We start from the raw sequence: 22,177 nt of genomic DNA, 5'->3' as shown, positions 1-22,177 counted from the left end.
AATTAATTTAATCCAATTAAATTAATTCAATTTTTTTGGAATTAATTCCAAATTAATCTCATCCTATTCAAGTGGAAACTGTGTAACTCTTTAGGTTGACCTTCAACTAGATTTGGGCATATGTGACCAACACAATTAATTAAATCTAATTTAATTAATTATTTTTATTAACTAATAATCAAAAATAGCCCGTTATCATGGGTGGCCTTCTAGCAATAATCCATGACACTAGAGACTAGATAAATAGTGACATGAATATTTAGCTTTGAGTCTCATATGAGTACAATCCCTCCATCTATCGTCTGCCGACATTAGTCTAGAGCATGGAATTGGAAGTCAGTTCTCATCCTAGACTAGACATATATACTTATAACTCGAGTCCTCGTTTATCCTACTAATGCAACCAGCAACCTATCCCATTCAGTCAGTCACTGTGGCCACAAATTTTGAGGGCATAACTAGGTCCCAGAGCTTACAGGAAACACGACTATCACATTATTGACGGAGGACAGATTCTATCTTGGTTTCCACCATCCTTACAACATACTCCGACTACACTTGATAAGATTTATGATGACCATGCCTCATGATTGAAGGCACAAGCGGATCGGCCCGGGAATGCTCTAGCGGAAGCGATAGGCGAGAAATAGCAACATAAAATTTAAATGGTCATACCAAGGGATATACCCTTGGTGTTCCCGGGCGATTGATGTAGTATGAAAATAAACAATGATAAAATAATTCATACGAGGCTATGGTTGAGAAAATACAGAAGAAGCATGAATATAAAAAACCGAAATTACCTCTTGTAATTTCAAGATTCCAAACGGCTACTCGCGTTGAATTTGTTCACTCAAGGTTCCAAAGCAGCAACTCTCTGAACAAGGTCCACACCAAGTAGGAATAAATAAGGCCTTGATCTCTTTGCTAGAAGAGCTCATGACAAAAATCTCACCTTACTAAGAAAGGGGCGACCGAATGTGTAGAGGAGTGGGAGAGATTTGTGTTGTGTATTGTGTAAATTATTTAGGATGGATATACCTTGTATAAACGGAATGTTTTTAGATACATTTTCTTATCTATAAGGTAACCATTCCATCTATTCCAAATAAAGTGGATTCTAATTTTGACCAAGTTTGCACTTACCAAAAATATAATTGTCTTGGACAACTCTCCTTCCACCAATTTGCTAGTGTGTCTTAATAAATGGGTCATATTTATAAAATAAATTCAAAACCCAATGAATTTTAATTAAATCCAATTAATTAAGCCCAATAGGTATTTAATCTAATTAAATAATCAAGCCCAAAATGTCTCTCATTAATTAATAAATCCAATTCATTAATTAATAAAGACAAACTCAATTTAAATTAATTCAATTAATTTAATTTGGATAATCCATCCAATGGATCCCCATGTGTGAGTAATCCAATTACTTATATATTGTGTAATTAATTTCTTGTTCTTCCTTGGTGATTTGTGTGTGATTTTTTAGGTTCAATTTTCAACTAGACTTGGGCTAGTGTCCAACACTATCGATTAATTAAATTTAATTTAATTAGTCGTTCTTGATCAACCCTTGATCATGCTACCACGGGTCCCCTCTAGCAACGATCCATGGAATTAGAGACTAGGTAAATGTCCGTGTAAATATTTAGGCTCCTGAGTCCATACGAGTATGGTCCTTCCATCTACCACTTTCTAACCTTAGTTTAGGGCATGGAATTTGGTATCGGTTCTCATCCTATACTAGGTATCTATCCTTTAATTACTTGAGACCACGTTTATGCTTAATTGTTCGACATAGGAACCTCTTGTTCCTATTCGACCAATCACTGTAGCCACAGGTTCATATGACGCTTAATTCTTCAAATAGGAACCTCCTGTTCCTATTCGACCAATCACTATAGCCACAGGTTCATAAGGTGTGAACGTGTCTCCAAGTGCATAGGAGATACCTCCGTCATATATTGATAGGGCATGAATTCTCTTCTTAAAACTCACCACCCTTGCTACATATTCCGATCACACTGGATAAGACTTATAATGATCATGTCTGTGACGCAATCACCTCTCGCTAGATCTAAAATACAATCATCTTATGCACGTGAATGCTGTGGTTCCTCAAGTCTGACCAAGCCTCCAAGGCTTCTATATGATGATCCCCATGAGTCAGTTTAGTCAATTCGACACCTAGCCAATCAACCCACTAAGATCGCATAGATGTCCTGAAATGTGGCACTCATCAAATGAACGTGAATCTTAGTGCAAGTCTCCATAGGACACTCGAGGTTCTCAACTTGGAACGTTTCAGACCTAGCCTTTTTGGCAGTTGATTTCATGACTGTCATCTAATGCACAGTCCAACTGCATGGTTGACCAAATGGTCAGTGGGCTTTGTTGTGATGTTTAAGTAAATATAAACATACGGGATGAGCACAACAAAGTAAAAGGACAATAGTGAACACTCATTTTATTCACTAAATAATATTACATAATATCGAGCAATTCTCAAAACAGATTACATCCAGGCCAATATAATTGGCTTTTTAGTCATCTATTCTAACAATCTCCCACTTGATCTAAAGCCAATCACCAATCAATCTCAAACCCATCTTATCAAGATGCTGAGCATGACCAATTTGCGACACTGGTTTAGTAAGTGGATCTGTTGTGTTTTCTGTTAAGCTGACTCGATCCATTTGAATATCACCTCTGCTCACCATCTCTATGTAGATGGTAGCGTCTAAGATTGAGTTTAGGACAGTGATGAGATCTCCGTTCCTTTGCTTGTGCTATCTCTTTATTGTTATCACAGAAGATAACTATCGGCTCAGCAATGCTAGGTACTACACCCAACTTTTGGATGTAGTTTTTCGTCTAAACCGCTTCCTTAGCTACTTCTAAAGTTGCTATATATTCAACTTTCATGGTGGAATCCGTTCTGATAGCCTTCTTGGAACTTTTCCAAGCATTTACATCATCATTCAGCTTGAATACAAAATTCGATTGAGACTTGGCATCATCATCGTTCGAGTGGAATCTAGCATCGCTGTAGCGTTCCAGTATCAATTCTCCGCCATCATATATCAAGAACATATCCTTAGTCCTTTTCAGGTACTTGATTATGGTCTTGACTGCACTTAGTATGTCTCTCTGGTATACGCCTAACATCTGCTTGTTACGCTTAAAGTGTACGCAACATCAAGTGTAGTACACTAGACAACATATTGAATGATGCCTACGGTTGAAGCATAGGGGATATCTGACATCTGCTTAAGTTCCTCATCAGTCTTGGGAGACTGTTTCTTAGACTGCTTAATTTCGTGCCTCAACGGAAGGAATCCTCATTTTGAGTTTTTCATTTTGAATCTCTTCAACATATTCTCAATGTACGAAGATTGGGTTAATCCTAACATCCTTTTAGATCTATCCCTGTAGATCTTAATGCCAAGGATGTAGGAAGCCTCACCCATAATCTTCATGAAGAATTGAGTGGACAACCAAGTTTTAATATCTCCCAACATCTTAACATTATTCCCAATGAGCAGGATGTCGTCCACATAAAGTACAAGATACGCAACTGAGCTCCCACTGATCTTGTTATATATACAAGGATTAAACTCATTTTTTATGAAATCATAACCCTGTATAACTTCATTAAAACCCGTACTCCAGCTTTGGGAAGCTTGTTTGAGGACGTAGATGGACCTATGCCTTTTGGTCTTCTTCAATAGAAGTGAAACCCTCTAGATGATCCATGTAGATCTCTTCCTTAATGAAGCCGTTAAGGAATGCCGTTTTCACAGCTATCTGTCATATTTCATAGTCATACCATGGTGATATGACAAGCAGTATACAAATGGACTTGGCCATAGCTACAGACGAGTAGGTTTCCTCAAAGTCGACCCCAAGCCGTTAAATATATCATTTTGCCACGAGTCTGGCCTTAAAGGCAGTAACCTCTCCATTAGCTCCAAGCTTAAGTTTGTAGATCCATTTGCACCTAACAAGTTTAACGGCTTAGGTGGGTCTACGAGGGTCTAGACCTGATTTCAACCCAACCAGTCCATTTCGGATCTCAAGGCTTCAAGCCACTTATCTGAGTTAATGTTTGATATCGCTTCTCCGTATATCCTTGGATCATTATCTAATTGACTAGTCAGGCCCAAGAACCTATACCTATCAGGTGGTTGGGATACTCTAGTCGACCTATGGAGGACTGGATCACTATTAGTGGAAACCATAGGTACAAATGACGTACATCATTTTGCTGAGGTATCTCACTTCACTCTTCAAGCAGTATCTATCAAAGAAATCGAGAAAAAAATTGAGAACCTTCTTATGGAAAGGAACGGGAAACAGTGGTTATGCTAAGGTTGCATGGAAGGAGGTGTGTCAACCCGTGGAGGAAGGGGGTCAAGGTATTAAAGATATTGCTCATTTAAATCGTGCCTTGATGAGTAAGAAACTCTATGAGGTGATAAGATGTGATCGGACATCGGTTTGGGTGGAGTGGCTCTATCATGGTTGGTTACACGACACTTCTATCTGGACGGTGTGTGAGGATCGGGGATCATGAGGTTGGAGGAAGATGCTACGCCTTCGCCCTTTCCTTCGACCGATGGTTGATTATCAGATTGGGGACGGAAGGGATTTTTTTATTTAGCAGGACCCATGGCATTAGTTAGGGCCGCTTATCGACAAATTCCCACGGGCGCCGAATTTGCTAGGAATTTATGAGGCCGCCAAATTGAGCATAGTCATTGATGGAGGAGATTGGCGATGGCTGCTTATCACGGACTTCGAATGCTTGGAGATCACTCACTCCCTTCCTCACATCCACAGAGGAAAAATCGTATTTTATGGAGATTTGCAAAAGGCCAACCCACATCCCAGACACTTTACTAGCTCTTTGATCCACTGGGGACGAAAGTTGCTTCGACTTTACTACTTTCGGGGTCCTTGAAAATCCTGCGCCATTTGTTCATTTTGTGGATGGCTTTACTCAGCAAGCTACCCATGATGGACAAACCATGGCTTTCCCATCTTGGTGGTTTTGTTTTATGTGATGCGAGGGCAACAGAGACACATGATCACCTATTCTTTCATTTTCAGTTTAGCAAGAGATGTCTTACGGAGGTTCGAAGGTTGGTTTGGTTCGCATGGCCTAATCGGGATTGGACAATAGACATTGAGTGGGCCGCACGGAAATAGAGGGGCAAACATATTGTCAACATAGCCTTTCGAGCTTTACTCGCTTCATGCGTTTACCACATATGGAAGGAGAGGAGTATCAGGCGGTTTGAACAAGTCGAGAGGACGCCGACAACGTTGGCTAGATTGATTGTTGATGATGTTAGACAGAGGATTCTGAGTATTAATTTGTCCGATTCTGTTAGTACAAGTGCTCTTTATAGATTATGGTATATCCCTTGGCCTGTTGGGGAAAAACCTACTGAAGACCAACTTGTTGTACTACTATTTTTTGTTAATGCAAATTACATTTACCCAAAAAAAATCATTTTTCAAGAACACTGTGTTTCTTGAGATAGAAATCTTTTGTTCAGATGGATCATAAAAATAGTACCCCACAATTTCTTTCGAGTATCTGAAAAACCTACACAAACTAGACCTCGATTCTAGTTTGTCTCCCACTAGCCTCTCGACGTATGCGGGGCTACCCCAAACTCTCAAGTACTTGTAGGATGTAGGTTTGTCATCCCATATCTCGTATGGCGTCTAGGGTACTATCTTGGATAGCGCCATGTTGAGCAACTTGGCCATCGTCTCAAGAGCCTTAAGTTGTGGCATTGTAGGAGAAGTCCAATGAGAGAGAATTCCATTGTCTTTTAAGTATTCATGAACTCAACACTCAAATACTCTCCACCTGGGTCCGATGGAAGGATTTTGATTTTACGGTCAGTTTGATTCTCTACTTGAAGTTTGAATTTTTTGAACCTTCCAAAGACCTCAGACTTGTACCTCATAAGATAAACATAACCATACCGTGAGTGATCATCGAAAAAGGTTATGAAGTATGAGTATCATCCTCTAGATGGAGTATTTAATGGTCCACACACATCCATATGGATTAAATCCAATAGACTGCTGGCAAGCATACTTTGACCAAAAAAAGGTTCCTTGGTTATTTTTCCTTTTAGATAGGATTCGCAAGTTGGTAGATTATCCAAATCGTCTACGTTTAGACTTTTTAAGTCCACCAACCTTCTCATCCTATCCTTAGAGATATGGCCTAGCCCCCGTGCCAAATCTATGCGTTGTTATGATTATCCAATTTTCATTTATGTTGGACAGTCATAATTCAATTAGACTGTTGGAGAATATAAAAGACCATTTGTCTATATACCAAGCAGATGAAAGACGTTATCTTTCATCAAATAAAAACCATCTTTATTGATCGTAAATGCATAACCATCACTGTCTAAAATAGAAATAGTAATAATATTCTTGATCATGCTCGGTACATAGTAATATTTCTTTAATTCTATCTGAATATGATTGCTAATAACTAAGTTGAGAGATCCCACGGCTTCCGTAGAAACGGCCTTGCCATCACCTAGTCTCAAGGTCATCTCATCCTTACTTAGCTTTCCGCTTCTTTCCAGTACCTGCAAGTTATTGCAAATGTGAGCTCGATAGCCAGTATCCAATGCCCAAGTAGCAGAATTAGCTATCATATTCATTTCAATCACAAACATACCTGGATTGGAGAGGAGTTGGGAGCACTCTTTCTTCCAATGCCCATTTCCTTGGCAATGCATGCAGATATCATTTGTCCTCGACTATTGTGAACCGCCAACTTTCTCTTTCCTTTGCCCATTCCCATCGGGGCAGTAAGGGTGCTTGGAGTGCTAGAGTGGCTGTGATAGGTTTTCCATTTCCTTTGTTCCTCTTCCAACGTCCAACCTTCTTGCCTTAAGCCTTGGAGGTTGAATCCTCTCCTACCAATACTGCCGGCACAGACTTGTGGGTTGTTGCCTCATATTGAACCAGCATATTAATTAACTTATGAATAGACTTCTCAAGTCTGTTCATGTTGTAGTTAATAATAAATGGATCATAGGACGGAGGAAGAGGGAGGAGGATCACGTCAATGTACGTGTCATTATCAATCTCAACTTTGGGGTCTTTCAGCTTCTCCACTAAGGATAGCATCTTGACTCCATGACTTTGTACAGAAGACCCCTCAGCCATCTTCGTCCCCACAAATGCTTTTATGGCAACATATCTAATATGCCTGTGAGGAACCGCATAAACCTCTTTCATTCGGAGCATTATCGAGGGAACATCTTCCAATCGATCATACCGCCTCTGAATGTATAGTCATTGAAGCCAATATGATACTGAAGACCTTACCGTTGTCCTCAAGCCACTTTTCGAACGTAACACGATCTTCAGGCGAGGATCCTTCCAGCAAGGCCGTCTGGAGCGGCTTGTCCAAGACATAGCGTTGGTTTTCTAAATCTAGGACAACCTTTAGATTTTGCAGCTAGTTGTTATAGTTCGCGCCATTGAATTTGTTAGTCTCCATAATCATAGTTAAAGGGTTTTTAGACATTTTCTATATAATGTAAAAAATGATAAAACAGAATCAGCAAATGATCAAAATATTATAAGCAAGTTTAAGATATGTCTTTTAGTTTTTAACTCTCCCACTATTTATACGGAAGCCCATAACTCTCAAGTGGGGTTTTGAGAAACCGTTTCCTAGTGAGCTTGGGATCCACAAGCACAATTTACCATGTCCTGCTTTTACGATTCACATGGAAAGAGCCTTGTGGGAGGTATTTAATACCATTCTCATCCCATGAGATTCCAAAGATGTTTTCCCCCGCCTCTTCTTTTGATCCTGAGAACTCCAAGCGAATCATGTTACTCGTGAGACAGGAAAACGATGAATATGTTCCTTTGTTCACAACAATGGTTCAAATTTTCTTTATTCCAAATGTGCCATGACGCGTGAGACCACATTTGGGTAGTGGTAGCTTCCTTACTACATTGTTGTGGATAGAAAGTTTGGATAGGTCAAAACAATTTTCATTCAAGTTCTTTATGGGCCTAATATTTAACTTGGTCCAACCAAATGAGAGTTAAGTTTCAGTATTGACCGAGACCTCCTCACATAAACATATTGCATACATAAGTATCAAATATTTATAGCATTTAAATAAATACATCGCATGTAATGTAACCTAGCACACCCCTATTGGATGATCATGAGCCCAACCTATGCAACTCACTAAGCCCGTAGTAAATTTTAGGTTTATCTAAGGTGGCCTTATGCCATTACAAAGGTGATTACCCATTAATACACTAATGGGCCTTGTAACTCCTCCTTTGTCTTCCTTTATAACGAAATTTAAGACCTCAGAAAAAATCCTATTCTACTGAAAATAAATTAATCAAACTTAGAAAGGGTTATGTTAACTCTGAAAATAAAGTAACCAATCTGAGGTTTTAACAAAAACTCAATGAGGTCATTAACATAGAAGAGATACATGGAATGATGAGCTAAGACTCACCGACTCCAATAGCGAGATCAAAACACTGGCTTCTTTCACAGTCCATTAGCCAATTTCACCTGATTACTCTTTGAAATGTAATATATAAGATTGCGTAAAAAAATTGCAAATAGACAAAACCCACTCCTTCTCTCAAAACCATCTGCATTTATATTAGGCGATTGATGACTAACAATTGTTGGAAATGACTAATCTTTTCGGACTCCTAATCATCAAAGACTTCTAAAATCCAATTTTGCTCCTAAATATTAATAAATCCGTTGGATTATTTGTGGATGGGATAGAGTCCCAATTTTTCCAACAACTAATGTATGGTCCTATAAATAGAGCTTAAGTTCATTTTATTTTACACACCAACATTTCGAGAACAATTCCATTTGCTTTCTTTCACTGCTTTCTCTTCTTCCCTTCTGAGTGTTTTTGTTCGTTGTTCCAAGCTCTCTTCCACGAGTGCGCGTGTAAGAGAGTTATAACTGTGTTAACAGAGCGATCGGTTTATACTTCTACACCACTGTAGTACCGAAATTTCGCTTTCAAGACAATGGTTCTCCATGGCACAGTCTTTAATTTTTCCAGTAGTTGAACGCAAAATTATTGTTATAATGGTTGTTCCAATTACTAAAACACTGCCTGACCTCTCCAAACTAGAGCCACTTGACGGGACCAACTATAAACGATGGTCACAAAAGTTGCTCATATTTTTTGAACAATTGGACGTGGACTATGTGCTGTTCCAGAATCCACTGGAAACTCCAGCAGAAATCTCCACTCTTGCCATTACTGCAGCGACGATCTCCACAGAAGGGACGACCACAAAATCTGAGGCTGAGGCAAAACTGAAATACGACAGAGACAATAAAACGGTGAGAGGTCACCTATTTAATCATATGAATAATTCTCTGTTCGATTTATTTGTCAACTGTAAGAGTGCCAAAAAAATCTAGACTACAATGCAGGCAAGATACAGAGGTGATGACACTGGAAGGAAAACATACGTCGTCGGTAAATGGCTTCAATTTCAAATGATCGATAAGAAGCCTATAATGGACAAAATCCATGAGTACGAGAACCTAGTAATTGAAGTGCTGAGCGAGGATATGAAAATGTGTGAAAATTTACAAGCCAACGTACTACTGAAAAAATTCCCTCCTACTTGGAGTGAATATCGCAACCACTTGAAGCACAAGAAAACGGATCTAACACTTCAAGAATTAATCAGCCATATGAGAATGGAAGAAGCAAATCGCCTAAAAGATAAGGAAACTTCCCTCTCTTCTCTTTTAGTTAAAGCTAACCTTGTTGAGTCTGCTGGATCTAAAAACAGGTTTCACCAGAATAAAGAAAAAGTCTTTCAAAAGAACAATCAACACAAGATGTTCAAAGGACCTGACGGCAAGATCCAAAAGAACAAAATATCGTGCTACTACTGTGGGAAATTAGGACACAAAGCGTACCAGTGCTACCAAAGAAAGGATCAATAAAAGACAAACCAAAAACCAACCACTAAATCTACTCCATAAGTCAATCTAGCTGAAAATGATGAGATCATCGTTGCGGTAGTTGTAGAAGCCAACTTAGTAGAGAACAAAGAAGACTGGATACTAGACACTAACGCATCCAGGCATTTCTTCTCCAACAAAACACTATTTCATGAACTTAGTGACACAACAGACGGCGAGTGTGTTTTCATGGGGAACTCTACAACTGCCGGAGTGCATTACAATGGAAAGAAGCCGGATCAAAAGTCGGGGAGAGTACATAATTGAGAAGAAAAATAAGCCTTATTATTCCAAGACAAAAAATGAGAGAAGAAGAGATAAAATACAAAGGGCACATGGGACCACCCAAGATAAATAATAATACATACAAATGGTCAAGTGCATCGTGATCATCCGTTGTCATCCAATTAGCATAACAATCCAATTAAACATGCTAGACATATATCATGCATACCATATATAATAAAAAGGACATGATATCTAATATCACAAAAATAATTATATGCAGAAAAGACAAGTTTAAAATTACAATTAAAAGGATAAAAAAAATATGTGCATCAAATGCACAAAATAAACTAAATTAATCAAGCAAGATAATTTTAGAAAAAATCCAATTTAATCAAAAATTAAATCAACAAAATTAATAATTAATCATAATTATGCATAAATAAAAAAATTCAATATTTTGGAGAAACGGCGAAAAAATGGCCCTGCCATTCACGTCGGCCTGCAGTCGTGCCCAGACGGCCGTGCGAGCATCCACAGTGTCGGCCGCCAGTGCATTGCTACAGTGCCTTTTAACAATTTTTTTATTCTACACAATAAATTGAAAATAAAAATCAAGTATTTACAGAAAAAAATTAATTTTTCTTAAACACTTAAATCATCTAAATAATCACAAAATTAAATAAATTAAATTCTGCATATGATTATCAATAACATAAGCAATAAAACCTTGCTTCAAAGAACCATAAAATACATTTACATGCTCATCACACAAAACCAATAGCTTCTAGATCGAATCGGACTCTGATACCATTTAAAAGATGCAAGCGGATCGGCCCGGGAACGCGCCAGCAAAAGTGATAGGCGAGAAATAGCAATATCAAACTTAAACGGTCGTACAAATGGGTGTACCCTTGTGTTCCCGGGCACTCAATGTAGTATAAAATAAAAAATGACAAAATAATTCATAAGAGCTATGGTTGAGAAAATAAAAAAGAATCATGAATATAAAAAAGCCAAAATTACCTCTTGTAATTTCAAGCTTCCAAATGGCTACTCGCATTGAATTTGTTCACTCGAGGTTCCAAACAACAATTGTCTAAACAAGGTCCACAGTCCACACTACACCGAAGTGAACGAGGCCTTGATCTCTTTACTAGAAGAGATCAAGACAAAAATCTCACCTTACTGAGAAAGGGGAGGGGCGGCCGAATGTGAAGAGGAGAGGGAGAGATTTTGTGTTGTGTATTATGTAAATTATTTTCTAAATAATTACGTACAATGCATACATATATACCTTGTACAGATAAATAGAAATGTTTCTAGATACATTCTTTTATCTATTTGGTAACCCTTCCATCTCGTCTAGATAGAGAGAATTCTAATTTTGACCAAGTTTTTACTTACCAAAAATATAATCTTCTTAGTCAACTCTCCTTCCACCAATTTGCTAGTGGGCCTTAATAAATGGCTCGAATTTATAGAATAAATTAAAGGCCCAACGAATTTTAATTGAAAATGTCTCTTATTAATTAATAATCCAATTCATTAATTAATAAAGACAAGTTCAATTTAAATTAATCCAATTAATTTAATTTTAAATTAATTTAAATTGGGGTATCCATCCAATGGATATCCATGTGTGAGTAATCCAATTACTTACACCTTGTGGAATTAATTCTAGATTAATTCCTTGTTCTTTCTCGGTGATTTGTATATGATTCTTTAGGTTCACCTTTTAACTAAACTTGGATAATGTCCAACACTACCGATTAACTAAATCTAATTTAATTAGTCGTTCTTGATCAACCCTTGATCAAGAAAGCCCGCTATCATGGATACCATCTAGCAACGGTCTATGGCACTAGAGACTAAGAGAATATCCATTGTAATATTTAGGTTCCTGAGTCCATATGGGTACAGTCTTTCCGTCCACCGTCTCTCGACCTTAGTCTAGAGTATGGAATTTGGTGTCGCTTCCCATTCGGGATAAGCTATCTATGCTTCAGTTACTTGAGAACCGTGTTACGCTTAATTGCTCGATACAAGAACCTCCTTTTCCCATTCGACCAATCATTGTGGCCAGAGGTTTATAAGGCGTGAACGAGTCTCCAGGTGCATAGGAGATACCTCCATCATATATTGAAAGGGGACGGATCCTCCTCTTGAAAGTCACCGTCTTTGCTACATATTCCGACTGCACTAGACAAGACTTATAATGACCATGTTTGTGACACAATCACCTCTCGTTAGATCCAAGATACAGTTATCGTGTGCACATGATTGCCATGATTCCTCAAGTCGGAGGACTACTCCCATACTATCAGAGTCGGAGATTCAAATCATACCTACCATGGCACCAAGGCTTCCATATGATTATCCCTACGAGTCAGTCCAGTTGATTCGACACCTAGCTGATCAACCCACTAAGATCACATAGACGTCCTACGTTTGTCTCCGTGAAATGCGGCACTCATCAAATGAATGCAACTCTTAGTGCAAGTTTTCATAGGACAATCGATGCCTAATCTCAAGGTCCTCGACTTGGAGTGTTTTAGACCTAACCTTTTGAAAGTTGATTTCATGATCGTCATCCAATGTGCAGTCCAACTTCATGGTTGTCGAAATGGTATGTAGGTTTTGTTGTGATGTTTAAGTAATTATAAACATACGGAATGAGAAGAACAAAGAGAAAAGCCAAAAGCGAACACTCATTTTATTCACTAAATAATATTATATGATATCGAGAAACTGTAAAAATAGATTACATTCAGGCTAATTTAATTGGCTTTCTGGTCATCTATCCTAACAACGACACAACCATCGATCGTCATATCCAAGATACAGTCTTCCTATGCACGTGATTGCCATGATTCCTAAAATTCAAGGACTAATCTTGTACTATTGAAACTAGCAATCTCAGTCATACCGATCAAGCCCTCAAGGATTTCATATGATGATTCATGTTCGTCAGTCCAGTCAGTCGATTACCTTGGCAACTAACCCACCCAAATTGCATAGATGACCTACGTCTCCTGTCGACGAAACATGGTTGCAATACTTAGTGATGGGAAGGTCTAGCCTTATCTTATGCAGGCCGTATTCAAATCATTAAATCCGTTCTCATGGCATTAAGCATCTATTGGGCTTCCACTTTTATCCTTCATAAAGGGGTTATTCGAGAGATTGAGAAACGACTGCGTACATTCCTATGGAAAGGAACGATAAATCAGGGATATGCAAAAGTCGCTTGGAGGGATGTTTGTAAACTAATTGAGGAAGGTGGTCAAGGATTGCGTGATATTGCAACCCTAAACCATGCACTCATTTGCAAAAAGCTATGTGATCTGATACGCTGTGATAGGACATCCATTTGGGTAGAGTGGTTGCATAATGGGCGTCTACGAGAAGCGTCTATTTAGACAACTCCAGAACGCAGAGGTTCGTGGAGATGGAGAAAGCTCCTTTGCTTGCGTACCTTATTGAGGCCGATGGTGGAGTTTCACATTGGAGATGGGTCTTCAGTCTAACTTTAGTAGGATCCGTGGCATGCTCTTGGCTCTTTAATTCACAGATATTCGGCAAGGACCGCGGTACCTAGTTCTAGGCGTTTAGGAAAAACTCAGTTGTGTTATTTTGGATGGACAATAGCATTGGCCCATCAATCCACATCGCCTTGAGTATATGGAAATCCTATAGACGCTACCTACGATTCATGAGGGAATGATTTCATTATATGGCAGTATAAGGATGGGCTACCTACTATAGCATCTCTTTTTCGATACCTAAATCCACCAGGACCCAAGGTAGGCTGGTCCTCACTACTTTCGGGTTCCTTGAAGATTTTGCGACATACCTTCATCCTATGGATCGCAATCTAGGAGAAATTTTCCACTGCCGATAAACCATGGCTCTCCTACGTAGGCCCCTGTATATTGTCTGATGAAGAAGTGTCCGAATCACATAATCATTTGTTCTTCAGGTGTTAGTATTCTCGACCATGCTTACAAGTCCTTAGATGGTCTGTACATTTTTGTTGGCCTAACTGTAACTGGCTACGGGATATTACTTGGCCAACAGCAAAATGGAGAGGGAAACACATCATAAACATAGCATATCGGACATTGTTGGCTTCTTCTTTTTATCATATATGGCGGGAACGCAATCTACGGTGATTTGAGCAAACGGATCGAACGACTAACTCGCTAGCTTTCCTTATCTTAGAGGATATTCGGCAGAGAATACTTAGTGTCACACTACCTCCCTCTGTTAGTTCTTGTGCACTTTATAGATTATAGCGTATCCTTTGCTCTGTCGAGGGAGAAACCACACTTTGAACATTATTGTATTATACGATCGTACCCTTTACTCATTGAAATTTACATTTACCCGAAAAAAAGAAATTAATACACATAAAACGTGAAAAAAATAGCACATATATATAATGTTTTTTTCTATTTTAAGATTTATTATATACATCCACATGTCTAACTATACAATAGTACTACATATGCAATCCAAATACTCCTCTCAATCAATTTACGAAAATACAAGTCATGGTATGCGTATGAAAAGTGCACAAGGCCAATGATACATACAGGCAAACAATCAATAAAAACCCTCATTTCAAGAAAATCATTCCAATAGATGCAAGCAAGATTGTCATCCAATGGAACTTCCCCAGAGAGAATATCGTTGGAGCTGCATATATGAAGAGTTGAGGGTTAAAATTCGAGTTGAATATTTATTTTTTTTATTTACAGTAAATATTTAATTATGATTAATAGGAATAATATGATAGTTTACATGGGCACCTCATAATCAGTGTGTTGGTTCTATCGTATTTTATCTCGTTGATTAAATTGGCAACAATCTTTTAGCCAATAAATAAGATTTATTATTAAATAATTTGGTGCTTCAATTTTATCTTTATTTTCTAGGAATAGTTCAATTTGTTCATTAGGCTTAATTGTAATTTTGATCCTTAAATATTACGTGTTTGGCATTTTAATTTTTAGTTAAAAGTACAAATGATAATATAGTCCAGTAACTTTTTACTTTTCACAAATTGAGAACATTTGCAAGCATAAATTTGAACGGAAAATGCAAGCAATCCCCTATGATATTATAAATGAGCAAATTATTTTTTTATTAAAAAAATATAGTAACTTATTTTTCTGTATTTTTTAAAATATAATAATTCACCCCCCTGTGTTTTTTAAAATAAAATAATTTACCTTTTCAGACAGGAAAGTAAATTGCTTCATATAAAAAGTATAAGAAGGTAAATTGCTATTTTTTAATTATAGAATAATTATTTATTCATTTATAATATCACATGGATAAATTACATTAAACCCAAAATTTTAAATTATTAATCCTTATTCATTATGTAACTTTTCTTAATTTAGCGTTATTTTCTTCAAGTGAATCGTGTATAAATGTTTTTATCTGTAATTGAAGTTTCATGAAAGATCTTCCTTTTAAAATATTAAACGTTAAATATAAAATAATTTTCATGTTTATTAATTTAAACTTTTACACGCTAGAAGAAATATTATTTAATTTTAGTGATGACTAATTACTAGATTAAATATAAAAAAGTGTCGTAAAGACTAATTAACTGCGATGTGCAACAGTTATTAATCATTATTTGTGCAAGTGAGACTAAAATATTGGATACAGTTAAAATTACAAAAGATATTTTAAGGAAAAAAAAATGCAAACAACCCCATGTGATATTGCACATGATCAAATTACTCCCTTTGAAAAAAATATAGTAATTCACTCCCCTGTGTTTTTATAAATGAAGCAATTCATCTCCTTACATAGGGGGCTAAATTGCTTCATTTTAATCAACACATAGGATAAACTACTATTTTTTTAGGGTGAATAGCAATTTATCCCCCTGTGATATTGAAAATGAGCACATTATCTCCCTATGAATAAAATATAGCAATTTACCCTCCTATACTTTTTAAAAATGAAACAATTACCTCCTTATACAGGGAGGTAAACTGCTTCATTTCAAAAAATGTAGGGAGATAAATTGTTGTATTTTAAAAAATACAGAGAGGTAAATCGCTATTTATTTTTTTAAGGGGGTAATTTGCTCATTTGTGATATTACAAAGGGATTGCTTGCAATTTTCTCTTCTTTTTTTTTTTTTATAAAGAGCTCATTTATAATATCACACGGAGTAAATTATATTAAACTCAATATTTTAATTAGTTAAAATTATATCAAATATTCATTGGCCATTATCAAAATATTCATTAGTTTAAACACTTACCTTGATTAGTGTCATCGGCAGGAGAGGTGTCCGAAGTAGATTTGGAGACTCTTATTCCAAGCTTTTGACACGAATCCGACCCGATAGCACCTAATAACATTAAGTATATATATATATATATTATTAATTTTGATTAATGCAATGAATTAATAAGAACAAAAATATTATTATTAATTTAAAAAAATATTATTTTAGTTCGCTAAGTATGTCTAATTTTAATTTTAGTCCGATAACTATGTTCATTTTTGTTTAGGTCCAGTAACTTACGAAATTGCTTACTTTTAGTCCTCTGACAGATTTTCGAACAATTTTACCCCTATAGTGCATATGGATTAAAACGCCTTTCAAAAGTTGCATAGGGGTAAAATTATCTGAAAATCAGCCAGAGGACTAAAAGTAAGCAATTTTGTAAGTTACCGGATCTAAATAAAAATGGACATAATTATCGGACTAAAATTAAAATTAGACATATTTAGAGAACTAAAATAATATTTTTCCCTTATTAATTATTGATGAAAAGTGAAAAGAAATCTTACAATCACTGTAACAGGGGAAAGCGGAGATATTGAGGAGATTAGAGTAGCCTGCATTGCACTGGCATGTGTGTGTATGTGTTTTATTTTTGGTGCATGTGCCTTCTCCGCAATAGATCCAATAGCAAGCTGACAAACAATTCAAATATACAATATATTTATATATATATATAAAAGTTTTTAAATATACATCATTTATTTATGAAAAAAGTATTATTTTAGTCCGATAACTATGCCCATTTTTGTTTAGATCCAGTAACTTACGAAATTGCTTACTTTTAGTTTTCTGGTAGATTTTCGAACAATTTTACCCCTATACAACTTTTAAAAGACAGTTTTAGTCCATATGCATTCATAGGGGTAAAATTGTCTGAAAATCTACCAGATGACTAAAAGTAAGCAATTTCGTAAGTTACTAAACAAGACAAAAATAAACATAGTTATCGGACTAAAATTAAAATTAGACATACTTAGCGAATTAAAATAATATTTTTCTCTTTATTTATTTAATTTAAACTAATAAAACAGACCTATATTATTGAAGAAATCTACACTCTACGTAATCAAAGAAGAGTAATTAATAAGGTTAAAACCGTCAATCAAGTCTAATTTAATTGAAAAAATTGAGGTTTAATTATTAGAAAATTATAGGTCGGACTATTATTTATACGTGGGCGCTAGTTTATTTTAATAATAATTATTGATTTACTGTAATAATAATAGTTATTGAATTATTATATACTAATTATTAATAATTGAAATTTATGATATAATTATAGGACAATTACATTTTCCTCTTCTGAAGTTTAGTTTAATTACACATAGATCCCCTGTAGTTTGAAAATTGTATCTAGTATTCCTGAGATATGCTTCTGTCCAATAAATAAGTTTCTCCGTCAGTAAAATTCCACTTAATTTGCTGGTATTAATAAAAGAATTGAATGAAACTTGATATTTTATCCTCGATTGACTTATTACAAACTTATTGCAGGTTAAATAATTTTTTTTATTAAATTATCCTTATAACAATGAAAATATATCACAGGCATGCATTATCCCTATAATTATAACTGTCTTCTTAAAGCAACAAAACAAAGTTGAAAGGCATAAGAAACTTACGGTCAAAGAATGATAAGTTGTAGGGAGTAGGTGGAACTGGAGGAGCAGCTGGCATACACGAGTAATCAAGCGAACCTGCACCACGACATAAATAATGCCTTAAATATTCTACATGACGTAAATTTATATAGATGTAAGATGCTAAACAACCACAATTTTACTCAAAACCTTAAAAAATGAGTTAAATGCAAATTACCACATGTGTTATACGAAATGAATAACTTATTTTTTTTAAAAAAATAATAAATTACACCTCCTTATGAAATTACATTTTTAATATTATTTAATAACCGTTGGATCTAATTTGAATTTAAGGTTCAAATTAAACTAATAAATCTACGGTCTAAATTTTGATTTATTTTAATCCACCGTTAAATTTAAATAAATATATACACTTAAACAATATATAAAAATTTATATTATATATAATTAATAGTTATATATATAGAGAGAGAGAGAAACAACGACAGGGGAGGGGGTGGGAGGAGGAGGAGGAGGAAGGGGCGACGGCCACTGCGACAAGGATGGGCGAGCGATCGGGGAAGGGTGGGGGCAGGCGACGAGAAAGGGGGAGGCCTGGGGCGACGAGGGTTGGGGATGGGGAGCAGGCGATAGGGAAGGGGTACGCCTGGGGCGGCGATGGGTGGGGCAGGGGGGAGCGGGGAGCGGGGAGCAGGAGAGGGGAAGAAGGGGGAAGGTGGGGGACGCCAGTGATGGGGAAGGGGGCCAGGCAACGGGTGAGGGGGGGAATTGATGGGGAAGGGGGGGTGGGGTGGGGTAGGGTGGGGCTGAGGTTTTTATTTTTATTTTTAAATAAAAATAGTATATATTATTAAACTATTATATATTTTATATAAAATAATATTTTCTATTTAATAAATATTTATATATAATATATTTCCTTTCTTGTTTTGGTTTTATTATATCATTCATTGAAAATTAAAAAAACAATTAGACCAACCTTCCCTAGAGTTTGGCATAACCTTGTTATTTGAAAAATTATAAATATTTTTCTGATATTTGATGAAATTATGTAATTTTTGGATAGAGGTATGAAATTGTCAATTATGCACTTTACTGTATTTTTTTAAAAAAAATAAAAAAATATAAAAAAATTGAACAAAGTGGGTTGAATTTAAAAAATTTATCCACTTAATCAATGAAAAATTAAAAAATTTAAAAAATAAATAAAATTAATTCATAGTCCATAAGGGCATTTTGGTCAGTTCACCATAAAAAATGGATAAAAAACTAACAAAGACTAACAAAATTGGCTAATTGTTAGACGATTGTTACAATTAAGGGATTATTTGTAATTTTTTAAATAATGAAAGAATATTCGTAATTATGCCAGCAAATTTAGGAATATCGTTATAATTTTCCAAAAAAACAAAAATTCTAAGAATGCTATATATCTAAAAATACAAATTTATTCTAATCTTCAACTACATATATAGATACATAAATACATACATCCGAACATATCAAGATTTCACACATTCTAATTATATTTAGGATATCACACAGATGTGAACCTACACACTCCAAAAACTTACTTTATGATTACAATAATTAGAGGATTGGATTTTTTTTTAAATAACTCCTATTGTATTTTGTATTTTATTTAAATATACAATCACGTGTACAAACATTGGGTTATTTATGTGCGTTTATATATTAAATAAAATGGAAGATACAGTAAAATTTGAAATAAAATAATGCAACCCGAATAATTAGAAGGTATTTAGTGGAAAGAAAATGGGTTAAATGCAATTTCCCTTCTCATAATATGTGAAATGAATAAAAAACTCCATGTTAAAATAAAATTAACAATTTACCCCCTGATACGGGTAATTTGTTCCGTTTTCCAAAATATAGGAAATAATTTGTTATTTTTTTCATAAAACATTTTTTGGCTCATTGTTCATATCACAAAAATTAAATGAGTGAATAGCAATTTATCCCTCTTTGCTATTGAAAATGAGCATATTATCCCCTATGAAAAAATTATAGCAATTTATCCTTTTATACTTTTTAAAATGAAGCAATTGCTTCATTTTAAATAATCATAAGGGGGTAAATTGTTGTATTTTAAAAAATATATGAAGGTAAATCACTATTTATTTTTTTATAATTAGGTAATTTGCTCATTTGCGATATCATAACACAAAATTAAATTATCTTTTTTTTCCGCTAAGAAAATAGTAGATAGAGATGACTAACAGTTGGGAATGATGCATGGGAGAAACTCCAAGTTTTGCTCATCATCTAGACGCGTACGCTTCCACCCATCCTGGCAGATGCATCTGAAGTTGAAAGGATAGCCTGGAGCTGCCTCACAGCTTCCCTTTCCACATTCCACCTCATCACATAGGCTCTCTGAAACAACAACCCGCGCAGGCTTTAATTCCGTGTCTCTCTCCATGCCGTCAAAAATATGTATTAATACATATATAGATACAGAAAGCAAAGAGGAGAGAGAAGACTTGTCCTGTACCGAAAAAGGGAGAGAGAGATGGAGGAACATCGTTTCCGTTAGCTGCTATTGGTGCCAAAAGCAGCGAAATCGCCACGAGAAGTCGTAAGTGAGAGAAAGCCATTTGGTGGGATGCCTGAAGAAGAGTGGAGGCAAGTAATAATTATATATGTAAGAGAAGAGGGGTATTCATGGGTTGACTCTTTCTCTATAGAAGCTTCTGCTACTTCCTTCTTCTATATTTATTATATATCACCTAAAGTCCAAATATTACAACCTTAATTAAGAGAAAAAAATACAAGCAACCCCATGTAATATTATAATAGTGTGAAAATTTGTCTTTTTATATATTTTAAAAAGAGTTAAATGCAATTTACCTCAATGTGTTACGTGAAATGAGCGAATATCCCTTTTAAAAAGGTATTTGCAAATTATCTTATGTGTTTAAAAAACGGAAGCAAATTATCCCGTATCAATTGTTTAGATAAAGGGTAATTTGCTTCTTTTTCTAAAATATAGGGGGTAATTTGCTATTTTATCTTTTAGAGGGGGTAAATTGCATTTTTTCCTTTTCTAAAATGCAGCACTTTACCCTCTTGCATTTTTTAAAATAAAGCAATTTACCTCCTTAAATAGGGATCAAATTGCTTCATTTTAAAAAACGAAGAAGATTTTATCACTGCGGATAAATTGCATTATATCCGCATAATTAAGTCTTCTAGTCCTATGTTTTTGTTTACACGCAGGGGATGAATCACACGCTTTGCAGGTGCAGGGATTCATTTTCAACATCCGAACCCCGTAGGTTATGTGGACTCCAAACTTGCAGACTTTGATGTCCTAAAAGTCCACAAATTCCAGAAGCCGATAAGAAAAAAACATAGACTTACTCTAATCTATCTGTATGAAACATTCAATCTCTGCAGCTTTTTTAGGGTAATTTATTGATAGTTGATGTCGTTGTCAGCTGACCAATTACCTCAAAGGAAAATATCATCAAGTTGATATATATGTATAATATTGTAATCCAATAGGGTGGATGAGTTGAAGTTTGTCTCAGACCTAAACACCACAAATGAGTTCTCTTTCTCTTATCAACCAAAAACTGCCCTTTGAAGGGGTTTATGTATTTTTTAGAGCATTTAAATGGTGTTTGCGTCTTCACTTTGAATTCTTCTTCTCTTTCTCTCTACATGATGAAAAGATTTTGTGGAAGACTTATTGGTGCCTCTTATAATTTATTCCATGAATCTTGACCATCCATCAAAACTTAAGTTGATGATGAAGGATCTTTCATTATATTTTTTTGGGGTAAATAGCAATTTACCCCCATTTGATATTGAAAATGAGCACATCATCCCTTTATGAAAAAAATATAGCAATTTATCCTCTTATACTTTTTAAAATGAAGCAATTTACCTCCTTATACAGGGAGGTAAACTGTTTCATTTTAAACATACAAAGAGGTAAATTATTATATTTTAAAA

The 22,177-nt window shown here is 35.6% G+C and overlaps 2 protein-coding genes across 2 annotated transcripts; one reads left to right on the top strand and one right to left on the bottom strand.

Annotated features, from left to right (window-relative positions):
• Positions 1 to 9,148: 9,148 nt before the first annotated feature.
• Positions 9,149 to 10,027, top strand: LOC105172312 (uncharacterized). The gene is made up of 2 exons (XM_011093696.1): positions 9,149 to 9,409; positions 9,491 to 10,027. Exons 1-2 carry the CDS (start codon positions 9,149 to 9,151, stop codon positions 10,025 to 10,027), a joined length of 798 nt encoding a protein of 265 aa, XP_011091998.1.
• Positions 10,028 to 14,690: 4,663 nt separating this feature from the next.
• LOC105172276 (uncharacterized) lies at positions 14,691 to 20,868 on the bottom strand. The gene is made up of 6 exons (XM_011093655.3): positions 20,712 to 20,868; positions 20,438 to 20,593; positions 18,215 to 18,289; positions 17,099 to 17,224; positions 16,563 to 16,652; positions 14,691 to 14,971 (listed from the first exon to the last, which is right to left on the bottom strand). Exons 1-6 carry the CDS (start codon positions 20,812 to 20,814, stop codon positions 14,892 to 14,894), a joined length of 630 nt encoding a protein of 209 aa, XP_011091957.1. The 5' UTR covers positions 20,815 to 20,868; the 3' UTR covers positions 14,691 to 14,891.
• Positions 20,869 to 22,177: the final 1,309 nt, after the last annotated feature.

Source organism: Sesamum indicum, linkage group LG10 (assembly GCF_026168435.1).
Source record: "Sesamum indicum cultivar Baizhima isolate 11 linkage group LG10, ASM2616843v1, whole genome shotgun sequence".
NCBI lineage: Eukaryota > Viridiplantae > Streptophyta > Magnoliopsida > Lamiales > Pedaliaceae > Sesamum > Sesamum indicum.
The sequence above is the reverse complement of the archived record's forward strand: the minus strand, read 5'-3'. Positions and strand labels throughout refer to the sequence as shown.

Excerpts from the sequence above, each read along its gene's own strand:
- LOC105172312 (XM_011093696.1), top strand. The coding sequence starts at position 9,149 with ATGGTTGTTCCAATTACTAAAACACTGCCTGACCTCTCCAAACTAGAG. Across the intron at positions 9,410-9,490 it reads ACGACAGAGACAATAAAACG|ACTACAATGCAGGCAAGATA; the intron begins GTGAGAGGTCAC and ends AAAAAAATCTAG.
- LOC105172276 (XM_011093655.3), bottom strand. The coding sequence starts at position 20,814 with ATGGCTTTCTCTCACTTACGACTTCTCGTGGCGATTTCGCTGCTTTTG. Across the intron at positions 20,594-20,711 it reads ATCTCTCTCTCCCTTTTTCG|AGAGCCTATGTGATGAGGTG; the intron begins GTACAGGACAAG and ends TTGTTGTTTCAG. Across the intron at positions 17,225-18,214 it reads CAACTTATCATTCTTTGACC|CTTGCTATTGGATCTATTGC; the intron begins GTAAGTTTCTTA and ends ATTGTTTGTCAG.